Source organism: Hypomesus nipponensis, chromosome 27 (genome assembly GCF_054491055.1).
Source record: "Hypomesus nipponensis isolate SF chromosome 27, ASM5449105v1, whole genome shotgun sequence".
Lineage (NCBI taxonomy): Eukaryota > Metazoa > Chordata > Actinopteri > Osmeriformes > Osmeridae > Hypomesus > Hypomesus nipponensis.
Window position 1 is genome coordinate 7956315 of NC_140387.1, and position 25310 is coordinate 7981624.

At 45.4% G+C, this 25310-nt stretch overlaps 2 protein-coding genes across 5 annotated transcripts; both read right to left on the bottom strand.

Annotated features, from left to right (window-relative positions):
- Positions 1-953: 953 nt before the first annotated feature.
- Positions 954-10090, bottom strand: sec14l7 (SEC14-like lipid binding 7). 3 transcript variants are annotated; one of them, XM_084693442.1, is made up of 12 exons: positions 9950-10090; positions 9496-9571; positions 6735-6778; positions 5042-5104; positions 4458-4646; positions 4229-4324; positions 4020-4080; positions 3841-3924; positions 3644-3750; positions 3283-3422; positions 2941-3110; positions 954-2345 (listed from the first exon to the last, which is right to left on the bottom strand). In XM_084693442.1, the coding sequence occupies exons 1-12, from the start codon at positions 10001-10003 to the stop codon at positions 2239-2241; spliced, it is 1191 nt and encodes a 396-aa protein (XP_084549568.1). In that variant the 5' UTR covers positions 10004-10090; the 3' UTR covers positions 954-2238. The 3 variants fall into 3 exon arrangements, with proteins under 3 accessions (XP_084549568.1, XP_084549570.1, XP_084549569.1); XM_084693444.1 differs by lacking the exon at positions 9496-9571 and having other exon boundaries at positions 9950-10085; XM_084693443.1 differs by lacking the exons at positions 6735-6778; positions 9496-9571 and having other exon boundaries at positions 9950-10089.
- Positions 10091-10526: 436 nt separating this feature from the next.
- Positions 10527-24799, bottom strand: zfyve16 (zinc finger, FYVE domain containing 16). Of its 2 annotated transcripts, none has more exons than XM_084693406.1 (18): positions 24699-24799; positions 23483-23592; positions 21078-23272; positions 20336-20432; positions 17667-17843; positions 17367-17509; positions 16968-17187; positions 16685-16807; positions 16355-16510; positions 16019-16243; positions 15783-15865; positions 15209-15313; positions 14942-15092; positions 14560-14640; positions 14083-14245; positions 13881-13986; positions 13543-13719; positions 10527-13334 (listed from the first exon to the last, which is right to left on the bottom strand). In XM_084693406.1, the coding sequence occupies exons 2-18, from the start codon at positions 23550-23552 to the stop codon at positions 13176-13178; spliced, it is 4431 nt and encodes a 1476-aa protein (XP_084549532.1). In that variant the 5' UTR covers positions 23553-23592; positions 24699-24799; the 3' UTR covers positions 10527-13175. The 2 variants fall into 2 exon arrangements, with proteins under 2 accessions (XP_084549532.1, XP_084549531.1); XM_084693405.1 differs by having other exon boundaries at positions 16685-16810.
- Between the last annotated feature and the right edge of the window lie 511 nt (positions 24800-25310).

Sequence of the window (25310 nt, forward strand, 5' to 3'; positions counted from 1 at the left end):
AAGCCTTATTTTTTCATTCAAAATTCATCGGTTGCCATGAATGTTTGCTTAATCATCATGAGGTACACGCTACAGCTAATGAATATGCACCATCACATTTTGCTGTGACTGCCGAGAGCAATGCGGCATACTGAATCCTGCGGTGGCCAGCGGTTTCCCATCCAATTGAAGTTTAAAGACCCAGCTGTTATGTAAAGGGGATAGAGTGACTCCTTATCTCTGCACCATCCCGCATCTCTCTACCTCGACGTTATCCTAGACTAAGCGGAGGAACGCAGAGGAGAAACTTGGACCATGCAGAATGCGCTCTGTGTATGGCAAAATGTGTTTGGTCAGCATTCCATTCTTAGTAGCGAAGCACCCAATAGCAAACTTAGAATGTGAGGTTACATTTAGCTATCATATAGGCTAGTAGAGTTGAAGGAAATTGCATGGGATCCAGGTTTGGAAAGGGGTCGATTATTAGTCTACCATGGAAGTCAGTGCAGGTCAGAGTTTATTACGCAACTGTCAAGCCTAATGCAAGCCCTGACCCTGTCATTCAATGTGACGAGGTTTTTAACCTACTGAGATTTTAGCCAGCAAGAACTAACGATTAATCAACAAAAAAATACATTATAGTCTACGTTATATTCCTTTATAGATTTTGTTTTCACTGCAGAACGTGTCTGGTCTTTCAGCTGTGACCTACAATTATGTAATAGAGCCTGCAGTCATCTATCCTACAACCAATGAGGCTGCAACATTCCCACGGTCACATCCCACCGTTCTCTGAATTTACACTACCACCCAGTGGTTAATCTGAGAATGGTTCAATAATGACGTACATTGATTCAATGAGGTTACTACGTCTATTATTAGATAGTTCCTTTATGTCTGGGTCATTGAGAGAAACGTATAACGGAATAGGCCAATACAATTAACACGTTACTACAAAATAGAAAATGAAACACTTAAAGATAAATATTTTTATTTTGAGAATACACATGGTATAACAATCAGTGGCCTATATGTAATTAATGGTGTAATTCAATTATACACAGGGGTGTTTCTACACGGGGGCCTACAGGGGCCAGTGCCCCTGTAAAAGAATTTTTTTGACACGTTTTTCTTCTCCTAGTAGTCATCATGAACCGAGGAAGGGACATTGCAGCCTTTATTGCCCCAGTAAATACAAAAGTTAAAAAAGGTATGTAGGTATTAAGAGAGTTGAAGGGCTGGAAGAGGGAGAGCCAGAGCATTTTGTATGATTTTAATGTAAAGCAAAATTAAAGTATTTAATATCATTTGTTTCTGTTTTTTAATCTGCCCCTCTGATTAAACACTTGCCCCCCCCCCCCCAGTAAATTAGTATTGAACCGCCACTGATTATACACATGCCCATCTACAGTGAAAATATCTTAAAATTGAATATAAGGTCACAATTTAGATTTGTCCTGAGATTCATTGGCTGCTATTATGATGCCTTTTATTCATGTTTGAAAATACAAACCAAATACTTTTTTTTTCTATTTTTGCTAATCTATTATTGTTCCTTCATTTCATCAGCATTTAAAACATTATTTAAAGTTGTACAAATAACAAATTTGTTCTATTAAGCTCAAATAACTGCCACGTTGGGTCAATACAATTGGAGCTAATAACAACTACTAATTGTTTACACCACCTTTACAATAGGTTTAATCAGACTTCTGTGCAGGAATCAAATTTGATCTAATTCAAACCTTGAATGAATTTGAAGAGGAATTGAGATATCCTTCGATCTTTCATCTTAAAATGCACAAAATAAAATCATATTTGAGTAGAAAAGAACTGTGAACAAAACGGTAGATCGAGAAGAAACGTACATATATGAATCTCACAAAAGGACAGACACACATGTGTGAAGGGAGTGGCAACACCAAGCACACACACTCACACGCATGTAGGAGTGTCCACCTAAGGAATTTGTTCTCTGCATTTGTCCCATCCAAGCTGCTCTTCCTCCAAGGGCAGCCAGGAGCAGCGGGCAGCCATATCAGCACTGCCTGGGGGACCAAGTCCAAGTTACGATGAACATGTCTTGGTCAGATGAGGTTAGAAACAATTATAGAATAGTGATCAAGTTCAAACTGGGTAATTAATTACTCAATCCACTGTAACCCTGCAAAGTGCAAGTGTAGCTAGGTATGTCTCTGCCTATGTGTGTGTTAGTGTTTGTGCAAGTCTGTGTGTGCATCACTGCAGCTGTCCATCTCCTCAGCTCCTGGGGCTCTGAGTCTGTCCGTCCGGGAGGAGAACCTCCATGTTGTAGCTGATCCTCTTTGACTGCAGAATGCTGTACGTATTATCGAAACGCAGAACATCTGCACAGCGCAACAAAAGCAGAGTGGTAATGAGAGTAGAACTCACAGATGGACTGTTCAAGGACTACATAGGCTACCAGCTATCAATGGTGTACTTGTGTGTGTGTACTTCATTGACTGTAAAAAGAATGGACGGCATGACAGCTCCCCAAAAGTGAAGCCAAAACATCTCGATTGCCCTCTGGTAATTGGCTGCAGTATAGGTAATAAGTCCCGCCCCTTCTATGTTTACGGATGGGACATGAGACAAACAAAGAAATCAAAGTGCACATCAAATATTTTTTTCCCAAAGATGGTTTCTGTCATTTTAGGTAAGTCTTGTCACGCTGATATCTGTTCAAGTGCAATTTTTTTTAATCAGTTTGTTTTTAATTAGTTATTTGACAATATGAAAAGGGGTTAGTGTGTGCTTGCAATTGGGTCGGGCGAGTATATCTCGATACCGCGGTTCAATCACTACTGCACAGACTCTGGCTCCAAATGACATCACCAGCACAAGATGGCAGCACCCGTATCAGGGATATTTTGTTTTCATCGTTGTACAGTGGGAGGAGGCGGAGACGCGCATCTTTTAAACAGTCTATGATGTACTTACATACTCCTGGCTCATCACAGGTGAGCGAACTGTCTTCTGGGACCATGTGGGCATTGTAGCGCTCGCTGGGCAGCACCTGGAGCATGTCCTCCAGCTTCTGAGTCCCCCCCTCCTGAGTGCGCCTAAAAACACCAAACCCGATATCGGCCCCGTCACTTGCAAACTGCCACCTACAGGGGAAAAACGGGAGGAGGATAAAGGAGAGCATTCCAACCTTCCCAGAATAGTTTGTAACCCAATCCTGTAATTTCTCAACGGAAACCTAGTCCTAGAAAGTAGCAGGATGCGTCAGGCTTGGTTATAGTGCCAAAAGAACACACCAAAAGGTTAGAAGTTAAGTACCTCAGAAGGCTGCTAGGGGTGGTGATGTCACACTCCAGTGTAAAGACAGAGCCTCGACTGATGGTCACACTGTTGTCATACTGAACCTTCACAGAGTCCTGAACATAATAGGTCTTGGGTACTGTTCCACCATAATTGATCTACACACACAGACAGACAAGCTTATTTGTGCAACTTCAGCTGCATTCTGTGATAGTGGAATTCCTTCCTTCCAGTCCACCCTCCCTGTCCATCTTTCTCCACAGATGCACACGCATGCATGCCTCCAACACACACACACACAAACACTAGCTATTAGTTTCTTGAAATGTCCGCTGTAATCCAATATGAATCATGTGTCACATGCTCCTCTCGTCCTCACCATGGTCTGACAACGTGGGTCACCATCCGGGTCTGTCAGAGACCCCCCATACACCACAGGCAGCTGCTCAGGGTCAATGTGTTTACGTAACACCTCTTGCCAGTTGGCTTAGGACAGTGGGAGAGTGCAGAACACATCCTTATCTTATTGTCTTCATACACAGAAACAGTGTGATCCTGTATGAACAATGTCCTTACCTCCCAGCACAACAATCTTTCGCCGGGTCTCTTCACACAGGAAATGTTTGACGAGGTTGTAAGCCATGGGGAAGAGTTTAGGAGCTGCCGGGAAAGGGAGAGAGACACATATATAACTTGACACATACACACATCCTTATGCACACACACACACCGACTTGTGAAAATAGTTAACTCACTCTTGATGAGAAACACCTTCTTGAGGCCTTCTGGGTAGTTATCCTCAAACATGGTGAGCGTCTGCAGTAGAGAAAGAGACAGTGTCAAAAGAGAAAATGACATGTGGTTTTTCGTCTGGGAAAGCTCAACCGACATTGGAGCTGATATTCAAGAGGGAGCCTAGGAGGTGAACATACAGTACCTCTCCTAGGAGGTGAACATACAGTACCTCTCCATAGGCCTCCAGGGCAGGTTTCCACAGGTGCTTTAGGCCCAACCCCTCACAGTCATAGATCAGAGTTATGGTCTCGATATTTGTGCCCAGCTGAGAGAGAGATGGGAGAGGAGGAAAGAGAGGCACAGAGAGAAAACATATAGTGTGGAAAAGACCTAAACTGGCAGTTGACAAGTGTTTCAACAGTAATCCTGGAAAGACAAAGAAGATGGTTATTCCGTACCTTCTCAGACTGTTTCTCGCACTCCTTGCGTAGCATTTCCGTGTGCCTGATCTTGGTCTTCATGAAGTCCTGCTTGGTGGCCGACATCATGAGGCCTTTGGGGTCCAGCGGACCAATGATGTCGTACCAGATGGGACTACCCTCGCGGTCATAGCCACACATCCCCCCAGGCAGGTACTTCTCTATCACCTGGGAGCAGAGCCGCAATGAACATTGTACCCACTGGTAATTATCATTTTCAGTTAAGGCAGGGCTGGTTTGGCCATTACAGGGTATCTAACTCTCACTTATCTGGTGGAAGACCCGGCATATTTTTGGTGTTGTATCTCATCAGAACTTAAGTGTCAGCTGTCTGTTGAAATATGTCAGTATGCGCGCATGTTTGCGTGTGTGGGTGTGGAGGTAAACACAAAATCTCGTAGATACAGTGTCGTAGATACAGTGACAGCTGTATCATCGATATCAAACCATAAAATGAAAGTAAGAACAAAGCCACTGCTGAGATTGTGTGGCAAACTTTAAGCCAGTGGTAACCATTGGTTACGGATTCATAGTGCCCTCTGTCAGAATCATTGTGACATTACCTCAGGAGACTTCCAGTCAGAGATGATGGTGTCTGCTTTCATGAGTCTCCTGAATTCCACGTGCTAATAAGCAAAGAGAGAGTAGTCTGAGAGAGAAACTGTGGATGAATGTGGAAGGTTCACAAATGTTCAAGAATGCTTATTTTCATATTTTAATACACTTCATAGTCAATCCTAGTCATCTGAATACTTTGTTTTGTATTCATGTGCTTGACACTTTGTCGAACCTGTTTTCTATGGACTGACATGTTTATCCCTCCAGTTGGAGTTTACCGTTCGTGATAAATATTACGCCCTGTCGTTTGTGTCAGGTGGTGACCATGAAGAAGATATTGATATCAGAGTAACTGCGACATGAGGTATCAACTTATTTTTGTCATAATGGTTTCATCCATACCCAGAGCTAGCTGACCTTCGTTCTTCAGAAAGACATTTGCAAAGCCACCGAAGGTGGATTATTTTACGGGTTATTTTATTGAATCTTCTTTCAACACACACACACAATCCTGGACAGACACATCCAATAAAGTTAGACTGAGTTTATTCTGATGCATCGTTGAATAGACATTCTCTTTGCAGGAGTCGTTTTATAATCCCTAAACAAAAAACTCAAGGGACAAAAAACTGATTATTATTCTAAGCCCCCAATCAGTAATTTTAGTTTCCTTAACATTAATTCTATGCTAGCCATTATGCGCAAAATAAATGTATTTTTGAGTAGAATTTCCATTTTGTCCCCAAATTGTCTGCAATTTGTTGTGCAGCAGTTACAAACAATACAAACAATAATAACACACAATATCACAATTTCAAACAGAAAAATCGAACAGAAGTAAAAACAGAGGTAACACTTTAGATGAGCTCACCAAATTCATAATTTATTAACCAATTTGTTACCTATTAGTTAACGGTTTGTTCACCATTAGTTATTTATTGTTTATACAAAATGTATCATTATTAAAGCATTTGTTCACACAGTTAGGGTTCGGGTTTAGGGCTAGGGTTTAGGTTTAGGGTTTAAGTTTTGGTTAGGGTTTAGCTTTACTAATGCTTTACTAATGATACATTTTGTATGAACAACAAATAACTAATGGTGAACAAACTGTTAACTTATAAGTAACAAATTGGTTAATAAATTATGAATTTGGTGAGCTCATCTAAAGTGTTACGAAAACAGAAAACAAAAATACTTTATATTTATATTAAATATTACATGTAATTAAAATGTATTTAGGATTGGGTTTTCAAGCGGTTATGACCTTTAGCAGTTTAGCAGTTGGTTAAGACCTTTAGCAGTTTAGCAGTCAATTGACTGAGGGTAGGAAAGAGTGTTTGTATCTGTTGGTTTTGACTGATGGATATTTGAAGCGGGAACCCGAAGGCAAGATCTAAAACTGTAGGTACAGAGGGTGGGTGCTGTCAAACAGGATGAATCCTGCTTTCATTAACAACTGCTTTTATATAAATCTGTGAGTTTATTGTTGAGTATCTGGAACTACAGACCTTGATCAACTAAGGTGTAATCTTAGTTAATGAGAAGAAAAAAATATATAATAAAGATAACAGAGAAATGTACCAACAGAACACAAACTGTTTGGAAAGGAAACCTTAAATTGTAAAACTAGCATATGTGAAGACCTTATTAGCTATGAAATAAACATTGAACTTAACATTGAAAAAGGTTCTTAGATACCTTTCTCAGCATCGCATCAGCTTTTTCGATGTTGAAGCTCCGAGCTGAAAATAAAGGAAGAAATAGACAGAAAGAGACACAAAAATGTTGGATAGCAAAGCCAGTGTGGTTATTATTCTGAATTTTAAAAACTCATTTGTGAACATGTGCACACAGGTTGCCATGTATATTTAAACATTGTGGCCACAACAGTGATATTTCTATCTTGAAACATTTCCATTTTTGAATAACAGAGAGGAGATTGCTTGGGTGAACCAAAGCAAACCTTTGATCATGACTCATTATTGGAGAGTGGCTTGTGTAAGCACGCAAACCTTTAAAACGAATGAACTTTAGAATTCTAAAATAGGCAAAAGCCTCAGACTAGCACAGGTTGGGGGCCTGTGCAAATATTGAACTAAATGTTGACCCATATTGATTTGCACTTTCCTTGAAATAGTACCCAGTACATGGAAGAGTCAACATACACGTTCGTGGTGTTCCCTTCAGTATGTCTAACATACTCCCTGTATGACTCAACACTACTTAATATTATTTCCTTGTTAATTCCTTGTTTAATAACCATGTAATTAAAATGATAAAAAATTGACTGTTGGGAATAATTCCAGGTTGGAATATAAATCAAACTAACCATGAGACACACTCAAAGGTAAGTATGTGTATGTAGCACCCCTTAGCTATGGCCATTCATGTTTCAGGAACATCTTTCATGGATTATTAATCTGCTTGTTTTCAGGATTATAGTCCTGTACACATGCTTCTGTATTTACTGTGCCTTAATCCACCAGCCTGTAATCCACACCTTGAATTGTCTATTATCTTGGATTACAGGCCAACTGCTTGGCTGGCACACACTTCTTCTCAGGGTATAGTATTCCCATCGTGTAGAACAAGTGAAAACACATCATTAAAACACAGTATGATTGGGGAAATGTTTCATACTTGTTAAAGGTCACACCAGGGATAAGAACAGGGAGCTAACCTTTCTCTTTCTTCATTGTCCAAACTAACTTCTGGCAAAGTAAACAAGATACTATGGGCAAAGGGGAGGGGGGCAGGGTGAAGCCTAACAATCATCACTAATTGGTCAATCAAGAAGGATACATTGGCTGATGTTGACTTACTAAACCTTACAAAACAACAATGCTGACCCCAAGTAGTGATAGGACATTCACCACAAATAAAGGAAAACTGTACACCATTCATTAGAGATCCGATTGGGGCACCCTATTTGTGATGTTTTCTAAATTTAACATTGTATTCATTTAGCATACGCTTTTATACAAAGCATACATTTTCAGTTTGACAATTTCAAGAGATCTGAAGAGAGGGTTGGCACAAGTTTGATGGGACTGTGACGGATAGGCGCACGGACGCCTACATTGTTTAGCCAATTTTACCAACATTGGCATACGGTATGGACAATTCCTAGAGGTTAAAAGATGCAATGAGTTATGCATATTTACAAGTCCCAGTAGGTACAATTTTATGGAAAAGTAACGGTTTGCAATTGTGGTACAATAGTTTTTATACCTTGTCTGAGAACAATTTATTACGACAATTGTGTTGACAGAACAGTTTACATTTCTTTGACAAGAAGCGCATTGTCTGATGATCGCAACCTTTTCCAAACGTCTGTGACGCCAAAGTGAGTTTAGGCCAGGGGCGTTGCTAGACCCTTTTTATTGTGGCGTGTGCCCCAGTATAAATCTGCTGTGCCCCAGTAAATCTAAAATTTAAAAAATCTAAAAGTTTTAACAATTAACTTTATTAGTCCGTGCATTAATTTAGATGCAGTATCACAATCAATGCTTGTAAAAGCAAACTGAAAACAGAAACTGATGTCTGCCTGCAGAAATCCATATCCGTGCGTTTCTCTGTGCTTGCCACTGCAGCACTCACAAAGAAAGTCCAGGTGTCGGCAAGTCAGAAGTGAAGAAAACATTCAGAAACTAAAGATGTTTTTAAATAATAGGCTAACTGATCATTTTATTTGGACTGAAACATAACAACAACAACAATATTACGTGAAGCTCAATGTATTTTCACTCAAATTTATGCAAAAAAATGGGCTTGTGGTCACATTATCTATTGATGTCCCTGCAAACCTGATGTCAAACTTACTACCCTCAACTGTTGTATAGTGGGTTAAGCAAGGGGAGTTTATATGGTGTGTTGCACACATTTTGTGTGCAGCAAGCTTGGAAGAAACTAAAAGGGATTTGAGTAGCCTAGGGACCCGTGCCCCAGTAGAGCTTTATCTCCAACAACGCCCCTGGTGTAGGCTATTGCCTACGGAACAGACGATGAAACCGGCTCATACGCTATGCTTTCATTTGTCGTTAGGCAAACATTGCGAACCCTATTTTGTTAAGTGTCAATTACGATTTTGGTTTCGCATTGACAGAAAAACTATAAATGGCAATTTAGGTGTAATAATGGCAGATGGCTACATCTAAATCTCATTGACACATGTTTTAATATATTTTTTCTCGATAAACTATTTAGTAAAAATATCTCAAATTTATTTTGAGTCTAATGGCCTCAATTAGGCCCTACTATTGAACTGAACAGCTGACCCAAGATTATGGGGTCAATATCAATGTGAAATATTTCTTGTTATCCATATTCTTGGTAGGCTACTCATCCTGAGGACAATGGGTTTGAGTTTGATGTGTTGACAACACAAACCGCTGAGTTTCACATTTGGGGGATTATGATGGAGGCATGCTACACAGGTGCATGATAGTTGTAATCTCACCTCGTAGCCAGCGAAGAAGGTAGTGATCATGTTGCGCGGGAAGGTTAGGGAGAATGTCCTCGATTCTCTTGCGAAACTAACAAAGTAAATCGAATAAATCAATAAAATTCACAATAAAAGTAGGCCTAGGGTATGCTTAAGAAAGATTGAGCCAAATTGCCAAATGTGAACTATAGCATAATGTCATAATTAACTGAATGATATTGGTGTAGGCTATTTAACTTGCGAATATTGAATACAAATACCTCTATTAAAAAGTAGTATATAGATGCATCCTTTTATTTCTAATATGATGTCCAGTCCATGGAAGTCAGTCTACTTTCTTTTAAAGTTCAGGCTATAGCCTAGGTATACTATATAGCCTACCTACTGTAATACAGCCTACCCACTGTACCATAATATTTTCAAGAGTAGCAGAATCTAAATGCAATTCCCCCGGTGTAATGGTCATTACCTGCTCTAAGGTTTCCGCCTGCTTAATGCTCAAGTCACCGATTCGACCGCTCATTTCGTCGGTTGCCAAGGTCGCAGGTAGACAATCACGCAGGTCCTCCAGTCAAAACGGTAAGAATGAACCCTCTTGGATTGAGTGGTAGCCTACTCTGACATCGCTCCTCCCCGACTCGACACGCTTTGGAATAAAGGTCTTCACCCCCATGGAGCTGTTTTGAAGTTACACACATACTTCACGTAGAAGACAAATTTGAATATATATATATATATATATATATATATATATGTTACACTAAAGATGTTTTTTTAAAGTAATTCAATAATAAAGTAAATTTAATGTTTTGTATTTTTACGTACAACATGTAGGGGGTAGTTTGAATAGGGTTGATCACTACTGCAGGTTAAGTGATTAACACATTCGTTTTGAATGTTGTTTTCCACATGGCTACTGCAAAATATAGTAACCTGACCTCACAGTCAGTTTGAAAATAGTTGCTTGACTTGACTAAACCATGCAATGACAAACTACGCAACACTGACCCCTCCCGACCACAGATGAGACTACAAGTGAAGTGATATAAATTTAACGCGGCATTTAATTCCAGGCATATATCCAAAGTTTATGAGTTCAAATCAGGTCCCACGCCAAGTTAGGGCAACTAACCAATGGCTCTCTTGTAGAGCATTTGACAAGGTACAAATCCCACCCTATATTTCACTTGGGATGAATACACACATTATTATAATAAACTGAGACAGTGGCTGCATAAAACTTGATTTTACTCAACAAATGAAATACATATTTAGAAATGAATATTAGTTGAAGAGATCACCAAAACCCAGATACCAGGTGTCACCAACTAAAGCTGGTGGTTATGAATAAATACAGGTGATTTACACAAAACAATATCATTAAACGGTTATTAAAAAGCATAAAAATACTTTTTATTTTAACTTCATGGAAAGTTCTATTAATCACGAATAGTGTGAAAGATAATTCTTTAAGATAACGCCCATAACAGTAATATTGTACTTCAGACGCACAGGAGAAAGAAAATCCATCCTGAATGATCTAAAAACTGTAAGTAACTTGGAACGTCAACGTATTAGCCCCTTGCGGCTGACAAGACAAGAAACTGCCATCCCAGAGAGATATCCAACTCACACCAGAACCAACCTGCTCGCAACAGATCTGGGACCAAGTAGCCCCGAACACAAACAAAGCTGTTGGACTAAAGTAGACTGTGGACTAGTACAGGCAAGTTCTACAAACTCATCCAATAATGAGCTCCTCTCTGAGATGTAAGCACTCTTTTACAGGTATAGGGCATACATGTGCAAACTTTGTAGGGCAACTTTTCAGCATGAGAAGGGCATAATCTCTGCAGTAGTTATGGGAGAAAGATTAATGGCTGAGACAACATAGCTAAAAGCCCTCTATTTTAATACTAGATCAGGCACAAATAGTGGGCAGCAAATACACCCAGAGACTGCTACTTTGGTCGATATAAGATAGAGCCAATCATTTTATTCTTTGAATGGAGGTGTTCTGTTCCATACAGGAATTCTCCCTCCCTTCCTTAGCACCAGGACCTGGGCAGTTCCCTCACCACCATTTAAAGTGCATTAGAACACCGGGAATTTGTGTATTGACTGGATAAATCTGAGTTTAAAGCACTATAAAATCTGTTCATCACAATCAAATTGTTCTGCCTTGCAAAGACATTCAGCACAGTTATTGAACTGCTGTGGCAAAGGACATTGTGAGAAGGGATGACCTGCGGCAAATCTCTGATCAAAGTCAGCAGGTGAAGTCACCAGTAACATAATCAAACAGGAGTCTCAAAATCACACCAAGTTCATTTCACTGTTCTGAGTTCAGCATTGGACACTTCAACTCCCATGAAACAGTGCAGTGCAATAAAAGGAGAAACCTCGGTACTGAAGAAAAACAAAATCTACAAACGTATGTAAATTCGTAATGTATCAACTTTACTTCCATAAGTGGCCAGTAGTATCATCCATGGAGTTGCTAAAGGATATCTGGGCTGCATGCTAGTCAAAGGAACTTTAGTACAGTTTCCCAATAGCCTAGGACTAGCAGCTGGATGGACCTGCAAATAAAATACCTTCACAAGTAAAAAACAAATGGAATCAATTATGATGTCCAGCATTATCATGTCTGGTTTCTAGACCCTCGATGGGTCTGGTCCTTATTTTGCCTGTCATGGCAAAACAGAACTTTTTGCACTACAACTGCAGTGACTTAACAGCCTATCAAAAATATGAACTTTTTATTCCATATTATGGAACAGTTCTAAAAATAGTTCTTTAAACTGAAGAAGAAAAAAAAAAGCTCTGATAGTTTCTATGTGCATATAATTTATATACAGTTGGACAAACAAATTATAGGAAGTGTTCCCCTCCCCCTTCCTCCACTTACAACACATAAAACCATCAGACAAGACAGGAAACTGCATTTTGTTACAAACAAAAGAGACCTGATTCTAGAACCCATGGGCTTGCTGGAGAAGCTAAGACTGGAAAATCCTTCATGACCACTCAAGACACAAATAATTATAGTTCACAGCAACGGTTCATATAGGGGAACACTGCACCGTGTCAAGTTCATCTCCATCTCATGTCTGACGTCAGGTTGTTTGCTTCATTACCATTCAATTGTCTGTTACCGAAACATCGTTATAAATATGCAATAAATATGTCTTCAGAGAGAAAGAGAAAAAGAGAGAGGAGATTGTTGAAACATTCACAGATGCTTCAAGACTGGGAGGCCAGCAGGAAGCCATGAAGGCAGAGCAGGAAGATATAGAATACAAGAGTCAGGTGATCTTCAGTTTTTTTTGGTTGGTTGGTTGGTTATCAATGTTTAGTGTTTGGCAGCTTTGAATAAAGCAGCTTTGGTGACCCTGGAACATAAAGATCTCCAGATGTTTCCCCAATGGCGGAAAAACAAGCAGCATATCACAAAAGCAATTTCACAGCCATCTCCCACCAGGGCACGTGCACGCAGACACACCTCTGGCTGTGGAGACTGTGACACAGAGCCCCGTTATTTAGGGTGTTAGTCTTACAGTCAGTCGTGTCGTATATGTGGTTGGCTCATGTATCCAAAGCCTGGAGTGTTCCATTAGTTGTTCCCTTCCTCTCAACACCAATCAGGTCTTCCGTGCCTCTTCCTGTGCTGTGTGTGGGAAGGAATGTGTGTGTTAGATGCAGTGTGTTATGTAGAAGATGAACTCTATATCCATGGCTATCTGCGGTACACTGGCAGTGCCTCCGTGAATGACGGGAATAAGGGCGCTGTCCAGCTCATTCATGTAGCGCTGTGGAAGGAGCCTGCCTCCTGAGCCAGCCTGGTACTCCACCTGGGACACACACACAAACACGTTATCAGATGCACGCATTATCCATTAGCCGATCGTACTTTACAATCGAAATCAGGGTTCTAAAACAGGAAGGACAGCGGCCCCTTGAGGGCCAGGATTGGAGAACCCTGCTCTGGATTAACACCATGTGAAATCCTCACTCGGAGCGACAACGTTAAGTGCGTGGACGCGCGTGGCGTTTATTCACCATGTCGGTGTTGGTAGAGACCCGGAGGGAGAGCGAGTTGATCCCTCTGGCCGTGAGCACGGCGAGGTGGGGGGCGAGGGCACTACAGCTGGCCAGCGCCATCTCCCTCTGGAACACGCTGCAGGTGGGCAGCACTGCCGCCAAGGAGCTGTCTGCGGTCTTCAACAGGTAAAACACCTGGTGGGAGACACATACACAGTCAGTCTACACCTATACAAACACACAGTTGTGTGATAGTAGGTCACGAAGACTCTCTCTTGTTTCCCCCCCAATTGCTGTTCATAACAGACCTCTTCAGTCGGAACACCCTGGTTTAAGACGTTTAGCGAGAGACAAACCTCAGTGCATCTGATGGCGTGCCCCTCGGACAGAAACTCGGTCTCCTGCTGCATCCTCATGCTGTGGATCCCCTCCATAGACCTCCCGTCCACCCTGCTGGCCACGCTGTCGAAGCAACCACACGTCAGCGGTGCACACCTTGCATGTGACAGGGGGTCTGATTGGTCTCGAGGGGGGACTTGTTACAGCCGGTGCCCTTACCCCGTGTTGACAGGAGCCGCCCAGTCCACCCAGCGGACGGTGACTTTGTCCCGGACCTCCGTGCCGTCCGTCTTCCCGCAGGGGATGTGGAAGTCCGTCTGCTCCCTCAGGGCCGTGCGCAGTGCCTCCATGGTCTCCGGAGGGATCTGCACCATGAGCCCATCTGACAGACAACACAGAGGGGAGGGTGTATCTCGAAAAGATTGAGGATTCGGGTGGCTAAGCGGTTAGGGAATCGGGCTAGTAATCTGAAGGTCGCCAGTTCGATTCCCGGCCACACCAAATTACGTTGTGTCCTTAGGCAAGGCACTTCACCCTACTTGCCTCGGGGGAATGTCCCCTGTACTTACTGTAAGTCGCTCTGGGTAAAAGCGTCTGCTAAATGACTAAATGTAAATGTAAGAATGCGGTTCGGAAAGATGTTTGCTAGTGGCAGCGGAGAGGTTAGTCTCTCAGTGGGAGGAAAGAGAGGGATACCTTCCACAATGCTGGACTTGGCGATGAAGCCTGAGGAGGCTTTCAGGGCTCCGTTGAAGACCACAAAGCTCGCTCCCGTCACTAGAACACGACAAACACACACCAAAACACCATGAAGATCGGCAGGTCAGGCTCATTCCGTGAAAGTAAATGACTTCTGGTGCAGATAACAGAGAGCTCTATTGACAATGTCAAATGATAGCGTAAAGCAGTGACTAAAGACAATCTTTTAGTCCAAGCCAGCCCCAGACTGTGTTAGCCTGGGACTGACCTAGGTCTGGTCTTAACTTGTGCTTAGACTGGACCTTGGGTCTTTTGCCCCTGACAGGGGACCTGCAGTTAGGAGGTACTGCCATGGATGTGTGGGTCTGCTGGCACCAACCTGTGCGAGTCTTGCCTGGCATGCTGTTGGCCTGGGTCTGGTAGTTCCCCTCTTCGTTTTGGAAGCACACCAGGTGGGAGTCGGCCTCTGAGCTAAGGGTGGCGCCAACACTGATGACGTGCTCATTGGAGGCGTTCACCACCTTTAGCATCTGGTTAAATAAAGAAAGAAATGCTATGTAAAAAAATACATCCTAACTGTGGAGTTGAAATGCATTTGTACGTGATGTCCCCGGGCGTACACGCATACACAGAGAATCCTTCTCACCTGGCTGAACCTGCTCTTGGGAATGTCAATGTAGCTATGGCCCATCTCCATGTGGATCCTCAGGCCTTCCACGGCTGGAAGGCTGTACTGGTAGTTCCTAAGGTCCTGTGGATGGACGCACACAGACGTGCACACACACACACACACACAGACACGCACACAATTTCTTTAGCTTCAGAGGCATCGTGTGACCCAGTGTAGCTTGATACCTTTCTCTCCCTCGCCAACACCCACCACAGAGACATACTGGCAGCGCTCCAACAGGATGCACTCTCTGAGCCAGGACGGCAGACTAGCCTTTTCCGGTCAGCCTGTGTGTAAAATCTCAGAGCCGGCTGGCCTGGAGGTGAACCGTGCAGAGCACGACTGAGTAACCACCCCAGGAGAGGGACACATAGGGCCCCCTCGTTCCACAGCTCGAGTCTACCACACTATCAAGCCTGACATACGGCGACTTACCACCACTTGAGGTCAGTGAAAAACCGCTAACCTCCACCCCACAAGAAGAAAAAAACTAAACGATTGTTGACACCTCCATTGCTGAAGTGGCTGTATGCGTGTGCTTGATACTTACGGCCAGCAAATTCATGATGGTGTGTCCCGTTTCTCTGTACACAGACTCCCGGAAGCGGATGCTGACTAGCGTGCTGGGGTAAACTGAAAGAAAAGACACAGAAAAGGACCGTCTCATCGGGAAGCCCATGAGTTCCCAGCCGGACAAGCAGTCTTACGCGTGCAAAACAGCTGTTGCATCTTAACGGTTGAGCCATCGCGGCATCGAGGAGGTGCCAACCGGCCAGCCCCACACACCGTTGTGTTCGGCCCCCAGCCGCAGCAGCAGCCGCAGGGGGAAGACTTTAGCCCAGGGCACCTCCAGCCTCTGGATGAGCAGGCCGCAGAGGAAGGGCTGCAGGGGCAGACAGAGGCCTTCCAGGGGCTGGCAGGACGGGGAGAAGAACAGCATCCCTCCGTGTTCCTTGCTGCCGAGGAAGCTGACGGTGAACGTCACGTTGCCCAGTTCCTCCACAAACTTCCCTGTAGGAGGAGGAAGCGGAGAGGGGTTGACCTTTTGTCAACGTTGGCGCGCCAGAGTGACATCATGGCTGTTGGGGAGAGTGTGTGTGTGTGTGTCTGTGTGCGTCTCACCTTTCTGGGCGTCCTGGTAGATGTTGAGATAGAGCGTGAACAGGTCTTTAGGCACAGCTCTCTCTTCTGGCAGACACTCCAGCACAAACACCACCTCTCTCTGGCCCAGTGCCTGCAGGCCACTGGAGCCAAAACACCAGCAGCGCCGACTGCAGTCTGACAGGCAACACAGAGACACACTGTAAGGATACACATGTCAAGTCAAGACTTGGCCCAGCTGGATTCTACCCAGTCAAAAGTGAGGAGTTGAAAGTTTTGGGATTGGATCCAGGGGGGGAAGGGGCGTGTGTGTGTGGGGGGGGGATTTGGGGTCAGGGGTGCTGCACTCACAGGTGACCAGCTTGACGTTGACCAGCAGGTTGGCATTAAGGACGAAGGTCAGAGGGCGGGGTCCTCCCTCCTCCAATAGCAGAAGGATCTGGCATGGAGCCGGACGCTCCTCCACCAGCAAGTCTGCTGGCAGAGCAGAAGCTGATGTTCCAAATTTCAATGTGCAGAGTAAGTCTTGGACGTCAGCATACACGAGCACAGGAAGAAGGCCAAGAATATACACACGCACGCACTCGCAAACAACAACATATGCAAATACACCCTAGCGACAACACACACACACCTCCACTGTCAGTCTCTCCGGTGGTGATGAGTAGCGGGGGTAGACCCTCTTCGTCCTCGGGGAGCAGACTGGGGCACCTCTGGATGTATTCCCCCACGCCACACAACAAGGCGTAGTCCCAGGGCCCTGACACTGGGGGGCGCAACACCTCCGCTGGCCCCAGGGCCTCGGAGGCCGGGGCCCCACCTGCGACGTCTGCCTCTGACCCCGAAGAACCAACCTGGCACAGATGGATGTGACCATTTAAAACAAGAAGCCGGAAAAAGGAAAACCCCCCAAAAAACACGCAACTATGAAAGAAAACATCCCCATCAATGAACATTGTGTGTCTGCCGTTTTCAATTTCTAGAAGATGTCAACATTGTTTGGGGAATGCCATGTTGGCGCGTGTGCTCTCACCACGGGGGGGGGGTCTGGGGTGACGGGGCTGGATTCCTGCGAGCACCTTCGGCCCGTTACCGACAGCTTGGTGGTGTCTGCCACCTCCCCGTTGGGGAGAATGCCGTCAGCAAACCACACGTGCTTCTGCTCCCGAGGGCAACCTGACGCGTACAAGAGGACGCAAGCGCTGAAACAGTGTGTGTGCGTGTGTGTGTGACGCAAACACACATTTCTGGTTCACATGTGACTCCCCAGTGGATCCCCCCCAAAAAAAGGATCGGGCCGTCTGCGATGCGAGGGGGTTTCGTTTGTGCTTACCGTCGTTGCTGGGGTGTTTAAGCACAGAGACGGGCACCATGACGGTGGGCGGAGGGGAGTTCAGGGTGCCGGCGGCACGGGCCTGCTGCAAGGGGGGGATGGTGCTGCAATACTCAGATGGGACATTGGGGTTCGGGCTCGAACCCGTGGGACTCATCATACGCTCCAAGGCCTGGGCTGCGGGGGGGGGGGGAGGGGTGTTCAAGGGAAAGAGATGGAGAGAAAAGAAGCAAGGGGGGGGTGGGTTTCCGTGCATCACAACGCTGCTCCTCACCTCCTTTCCTTTAATAAGATATTGTAAGCAAATGAATAAAACAAACGGACGTACAAATGCATCATTGAGGACGTCTTTTTATCGGCGTGAGTGGGTACGCGGGAGAGCGGCGAGAGCCAGGCATCACGAGATGGAGAGAGAGTTTCTAGATTCCAGGAAAACATGCCGTGACCGAGTCAAGACACCCAATATTGCTCGCTCGCTCGCTCGCTCACTCAAAGTGCTGACTCGGCTCTGGCCTGCATTATATTGATTAAGCATCATAGATCTTTATCGACCTGGTGGTACCTGAGCCATCTAGGTCCTGCTTACTTCAGAACAACAAATAACAGACATGGGGAGAAACAAAAATAAACACCTCCTCAGTATTTATCAGATCATAACTTGCATATGGATATACGATCAAACATTTGAAAGCTTTGCAACATATACACACACAACAAAGACATGGTTTTATTTCATTTCTAAATCCTTCCCTGTATAAATGAGGGAACAGGACCATTTGGATTATAAAGCCATACAATGTCAAAAGACACAGTGGAGTCACCTTGATCTGGGATGAGAATGACGTGGCATGAAAAGAACGTCCTGGAGAGCAGGTACCAAAACAAGCCCAGCCCCGTCGAGCGGGACGGAGGGCTGACCTGGATTGTGTGCGTGCCCGTGTGTCACTGGGGCTCGAGACACTAAATGGTGCATTCCAGATCACGTCAACAAGATCCTCGTTGCATGCAACAGCATTGCAAAGACACGCTTTAGAAGTCAAGCACCTGACCCGCTCATTAGGAAGTCAGACCTTACCTTGTTTTCATCTCAGCGCTCTCCCCTTGATCCCCACTACCATAATCAGAGGTCAACTCTCTTTCCTGCCAACATTGGTGAGCAAAATCCTTGGCAATCGCTCAATAGTTGCCAATAATACTTCGCGAGGCTCTTATGTTGACTGTGTAAGTAGCCAGTTAGCAGCTTTGGCTTCAGCCGGAGGTGCGTACAGCAAGCATCGCAGACCGCTCTTCATACCAATGAAGATATTGAGAGAGAGAGAGAGAGAGAGTGGGAGAGAGAGAGTGGGAGAGAGAGAAAAAGAGAGAGTGGGAGGAGGATGGAAGCATCACATCACGCTTCTCCGGCCCACACCGTCCTGAGAAAAGTGCACCGAGTGCCTCTTTAGCTCCCACTCCCCACACACACACACACTCCTGCCCAACGGTATGCAAGGAGCAGTGCGTGCGCGTGCGTGTGCATGTCACGTGCTCACTGCGTCAGGTGGCTCCAGTGCCGTACACAGTCAAGGACACACACCGCCGTCCGGCAATAACTCCTTTTTTCATCTTCCTCCTTCAATCTCTGTCCCCTCTTTTAGCACCCCCCCCCCCCCGCTGCTTTTCCGCAGCAGTCGCCACACTGTCCATAATAGGTTTTCAAGAGGCAAGGGAGTGTTTTGTCATTGGTGCGTTCAAGCAGCCTTGTCGAAATGGTACACATTTTGTCATGTGACCAGTTGGACAAACCGACGGAAAAACACACATTGTTCCTTTCCAGGTGTCTGATCACCGAGCTGGAGAGGATTTGCTGACACGGAGCTTCTTGGGTGTTTCATCTGCTCGGTGATATTCATCTCTGAGCAGCCCAGTGTCCTTCAGAGAAACCCTGGTGCCGCTCCATCACGAGGGCACGGAAAAAGCCAGAACACGACAGCTCGAGGGGGGGGGGGGGGGGGCGCTCACACACAGGCTGGTGAACGCGTCGACGCATGCGCCGCATCACGCACTCACGCACACACACGGCCACACAAGTGGGAGCCCTTAGCCAGGCTTGTTTGCCTCGGTGTTATCGGATTGAAGGCCAAAAAAAAAAGTAAGAAAAAAAAAAAAAAAAAAGTCCTTGCCGGCTGAGTGGAGACCTTGTGACTGGCGGAGTTTGCCAGACATCAGAGCCTCCTTTCATGGCCGACGGAGCAGACAATGAAACATCGTCACACACAGATGGAGCGCAGTCAGCTGAGGGGATGGCCAAACGATGTCAGGGAGTCACTCTTTATATAAAAAAATATGTCACAATATGCCATGAAATGGAGATTACCAACGCTCAATTAATAGGAGAGGCAGTTCTATTGAGAGTTCTATAGTCAGATGTTAAGTGGCACACAGGAGAAGCAAAAAAAAAAAAAAAGCCATCACGTACTAAAGTAAATTGCTATTTTTGGCTCACCTTGGCACCTATGGAGTGCTTTACAGTTATTTGAGAACAACAAGTGTCACTGGTTTGTTTACATAACGCAGTCAATGTAGCCATTTCCTTTCATACCGTTCAACGAACCGGCTGTGTCCTATGATGGCACAGCCGGCCGAAGTCTGAGAAGACAAACGCACGGCAACAAATAAACGGCTCTTACTTTTGTGTATGGTCTCGTAGCAGATGACACACACGCGGGCCTCTTTCTCCAGGTACTTCAGCCTGCATCTCCTGTTGCAGCACATGGCGCAGTACACCTGCAGGGGAGAGAGGGCGGCCGTGATTTGACAACACACAACCATCCGAGCAAAAATAGAAAACATGAGAAAACAAAGACCGACCCATTTCTATGAGTGATTCATGTGATGTCTTTAAACAAGCACTTCGACCACAGAATGTAATGGATTTTACTGACCCACCCTTTAAAACAGACTAAAAGATCAGTACATTATCTGGGTTTGCCTGACTGGAAATAAAGAACGAAATTGAAGAAACTATATATATATACTGTATATCTCTTCATGGATAGCGGTACACTGTTGTGGATTAAAATAATACTCCCCAGGAGTAATCTCGGATGCCATTTGAAATAATTGGATCCAAACGCCTTAGCTCCGACTTAAGACCAGAGGAGGGAGCCGAGATCTATACAGGAGCTGGAAAAAGAACTGCTGACTCATGCACTCTCTCTGAGTGTGCGCTATATTTAGAAGGGGAGCAGCACAACATATATCGGCCATAGCGCCTGCAGGAGTGACGCATCAGCTGAACGGTCACATGATGAGTGTCATTAAGTGTATAGGTGAGGACAACAAACTGAAAAGAAATCTACACAGCCATGGACCATTCACTCTGTCAAGGAGCAAAGACATGAAGTGAAGAGACGTATGACGCCGGCATACCTTCCCACAGGCCCGGCAGTGATGCCGCCTCTTGGTGAAGGTGAACCTCTGGGAGCAGTTCATGCAATTGGGAGCCTCCGAGTCCGGCATCCAGGGGGGCTGCCTGCACCCCAGACCCTCCGCCTCCCGCTCATTCCCAGCCCGGGTCCCCTCCCCAGGGGGCTCCCCGGGGTAGGGCGGAGGCTCCGATAGCTCGTCATACCCCCCGTAGTGCTCGTGAGGGGAGTACACAGAACCGGGATCTGTGGTGCTGGAGGCTTCCTCTGCGGAGTTAGGGCTGGGAGGAGACGGGTGGCTTTCCCCCCAATCCTGTACAATGCTCTGGTTGTCGGTAAGGCTGCTGGGCCCGTGAAGCTCTTCTTCTTCTACTGCTGCTGCTGCTGCTGGGGGAGATCTAGGGGGTTGACAGGGTAGCTGTTTGGGTCTGGCGCCACCATAGCATGGCTGGGAGTCAGGGCTGAGACTGGGCTGGGGGTGGCTGTCGCTCCCGTTGTGGACCGTCAGTTCCGCCCGGTCGGGGGTAGGTGGGTCCTGGGAGGGTCCGGAAGTGCCTGGGTTCAAGTTTCCGTCCCCCAGAAGAGCACGGTCGCTTTCTGGCGAGGCCAGATTCCCCAGCCGCTCCCCTGGTCCCTGGCTGCAGCTCCTCAGCTCCTCCTCCACCAGCCTGTCCTCCAGGTCCCCGTTCAGCTCGGAGAATCCCTCATCCTGGGCCCACTCTGACGAGCGCCCGCAGGGGCTGATCCCTTCCCCCGCCACCATCCGGCCCTGGCCCTGGAGGAAGGCGTCCAGCTCTTCGTCCGTCACCAGCAGACCCGCCTGGTCACTTTCGGGCAGATACTCGAACCCAAACTCAGGGGGGTCACCTGGGCTGGGCTCGGAAGGAGGGGAGTGAGGAGAGCTTGGTGCCGAAGCACCAGGCGGCAGCTCCTCCTTCACTGGGGAAACACTGACCTCCAGTGTCCATCGTGAGACAAGGGGGGCTAGGTCTCCCTTGCACATTGGCACTAAATCCACCTCTAGATTTTCTGGTCGTGGTACGTGGTCGTCAGAGGTAGCACCTGGGCTGGGACTGTCTACTGCATTCACTCTTTCTGCCGGAATATCCTCGATGACGTCAGAGGCAGGGAGGGACTCTGCCTCTAGACTCTCAGCTAGTTCAGTCTCGGTTCCGTCCCCTGCCAGTCCTTCCACTTCCTCCTCTGGGTTTTTCGGGGTCACCAGGGCCCCACACATGGACACAGCCATAGGCAGGCAGGAGAGGCCCATCGGCTCTCTCCCTCTCTCGGCTGAGGGAATGAAGGGTGCAGGATCTTGTATATCTTGTAGATCCTGTGCTGCGGTGACCTCGGGGTACTCTTTCGATCCAACTTCTGTCTCGCAGGCCTCAGGGAGCAAATCGGAGGTGGGCGTGTCTTCTTTTTGGGTGCTTGCGGAAAGGGATGCGACACCTGTTTGATCGAGGTGGTCAGGCGAGTCATCGAGGAGCTGGTTGATTTGAGCCACCTCTTCATCCTCTCTGTCTGCTGACTGAGAGCGGCTTGGAGAGGGCTCACTGGGCTTCTCTGCTGTAGCTGGGAGAATCACATCCAGCAGGCTGAGAGAGAAAGAGTACCCCCCCATTGTCTCCCGGGGACCCATATCCAAGAACCCCTCTTTTCTGGCAGCGTTCTCCGTCCCTTCGCTCTCTCTGCGACCAGTGCCAAAGCCCTGTCCCACGACCTCTTCTGCAGGTAAAGTCACTGCCGGGCTATTAAAGTCCACCAGCAGCTCCCCATCTTCCTCCAGCTGCCTCTCTGCCAAGTGCAATTCTCCAAAAACATTGTGACTGTTTGCTCTCATAAGATTGGCGGAACCTGTATCACTCACAAGGTCACACACAGGTTTCAGGGATCTGTCGGGGCAGGGAGGTGCAGAGCTTTTTGCTCCTGCTGCCCTGCCGTCCACGGATGACAGCAGGTCTACCCCAGTGAGGGGCCGGCCTTTGGCTTCGCACTCTCCTGGGCTGGGACTGTTTCCGGGGGCAGGGTCAGGGCAGCTCGAGTCAGGACAGGTAGGGGCACATCCATAGTGTAACGTGTTTAGGTCAGGGAGGGCTTGTGGGATTGTGGGAGGGGCTGAAGGAAAACACTGAGAGCTTAGTGAGGAGAACGGGTAGGTGGGGGATGTGAGGGACACCGATTTGCAGTCAATTTCCTCTGGAAATAAAGTGAATGAGGAAAACAAGAAGTTACAGATAGGTCAGTCAATTACAGTTACATGCTTACTTATTAACTCCAAAGTACAATGTGCACCTTCCATTCAGTAATGTATTACGCTTTAAAAAAATATTAGACAGCATATCATGTGCTAATTGAAAATACAAAACAAAAGACACACACACGCTATTTGGCTAATACTGGACTCACCTGTGTTGAGCTCAAAGTCATCCAACAACTTGTCCAGGTCACACACAGCAGCTTTAAAGAAGCTGTCCATGCTGGACTGTAACAGAGGAACCACTTTACACCATCACCACCTAGAAGATAGAAAAATGCATTTTCCTTACGATGTTTATCAATTCAGTAGGGTCCAAAAAGACGTTTAAGTTTGATATAAAATCAACTGTCAACCATAATCCACACTCCCCGGGGCAAAGCACACAACCTACCAAAGCAATTAAGCAATTGACCATAATACACTACCAACATTTCCTACAGTAACCCGAACTTCAGACTTTGACCTGGTCAGTTTGTGCAGTTTAAATACGTTGTCAGTCGTGACTATATACACCACGAAACAACGAGTAAGACTGAATAAAATCCAACACTGATTTGTTTAAATATTGTCTATATGAAATTATTTTCCAATTCTGCTTCAAATGACCGATCTCAATTTTACAAATCGAATCTCAACAAGAACTGAACCTCCCCGGTTAAGGTGTGTAGGACTACAGAACATCCGGCCCAACTATCGTTACCTGAAGTATTTTCAGGGCAAGGAACCTAACAAAGGTTCATAATATTAGACTGCATGGCACACCAACCAAGCCACATCACGTTGAAATCAGCTAAACAAGAGGTTTCAATTGATAATAATAATGGAAAGCCAAGTCAATATTACAACGTCTATTTTTCAAACTTGGCTGGCTAGGTTATGAAATGTTTTCCTATTAAAGTACAGGTTAGACAGCTGGACAACAAAAAACTGTAGCTAGTTCGACATAATTAGTGGTAGCCTAGCAGTGTGAAGAAAAGTCATTACTAGATAACCGGGGGCTAGCTATTACACTACAGTTAGCTATGTTGCTAAACACAGCATTCGTTTGAAAAAACAATGTTAACTGGCTAGTGTAATGAGCTCAAGAAACTCATACTGAATGTATGCAACCTCTTTTGAAGCACATAGATTGAGATAATGAGCCTAGATAGCTAGCTAACTAGCTAGCTCGCTACTTAGCTAATTTGGATTGCCTGTGGCTAATCTGCTTCACATAAATAAGATCTACATGTAATTACCGAACGATCAATTATAACTTTCCAGTCATTCCTAACGTTGTTGTACAGTTTTTCTTTTTAAAGTTTACATTGGAATCTATGATCATAGTAGTTCAATCATTTTAAATCAAGTTTTTTGTAGACTCACTGCAATTCTCCCACTCCAGCGGCCATTTTGAATGGAACTCTTGAGGTTCAATACTGAATATCCCTTAAAGACACACGCTTATTTGCTTGCTTTGTTTACTTCTGCTATCTTATGCCACTGAGTAAAAATCATTATTGTTATAATACGTTTGAAACGAAGTGGGTGGGCTGAAACACGACCCACCAAAAGGGTTAGAGAGGTTTATTAGAGGGGGATAGAGGGAGATTTCGTTGTTGGTATTTTAGATCCGCAGTATTTTTTAAGTGAATTACTGCACAATGACAAAAGTTTTGGCCTGAAGTATGTTATTACAGCAATGACAATATTTTCCCTGCTGATTCAACGCATTGCTGTTATGGGAAAGGTTATTAATTGGGAACAGTGTGGCGGGAGATAATGTTGACGTTGAAGAAACTGAACTAGCCTATGTCTGGGATTTGACGCGTCTGAACCTTAACCGCAAATCCGTCAACTGCCTTGTGACAGCCAAGCTTGTTTGTTTGTTGGTGTTTTTTTTTTTTTATCAAAAAAGTATTCAAAGCTTTGTTACCAGAGAAGAAAGTAATGGATGATGGAATCAGTGTGTTGTTGTTTTTTTTTTATCTCATAATT

Excerpts from the sequence above, each read along its gene's own strand:
- zfyve16 (XM_084693405.1), bottom strand. The coding sequence starts at position 23,552 with ATGGACAGCTTCTTTAAAGCTGCTGTGTGTGACCTGGACAAGTTGTTG. Across the intron at positions 17,510-17,666 it reads TAAACACCCCAGCAACGACG|GTTGCCCTCGGGAGCAGAAG; the intron begins GTAAGCACAAAC and ends TGTACGCGTCAG. Across the intron at positions 14,246-14,559 it reads CAAGTCCAGCATTGTGGAAG|ATGGGCTCATGGTGCAGATC; the intron begins GTATCCCTCTCT and ends GTTGTCTGTCAG.
- sec14l7 (XM_084693442.1), bottom strand. The coding sequence starts at position 10,003 with ATGAGCGGTCGAATCGGTGACTTGAGCATTAAGCAGGCGGAAACCTTA. Across the intron at positions 9,572-9,949 it reads AGGCGGAAACCTTAGAGCAG|TTTCGCAAGAGAATCGAGGA; the intron begins GTAATGACCATT and ends TTACTTTGTTAG. Across the intron at positions 6,779-9,495 it reads CCTTCTTCGCTGGCTACGAG|CTCGGAGCTTCAACATCGAA; the intron begins GTGAGATTACAA and ends CTTTATTTTCAG.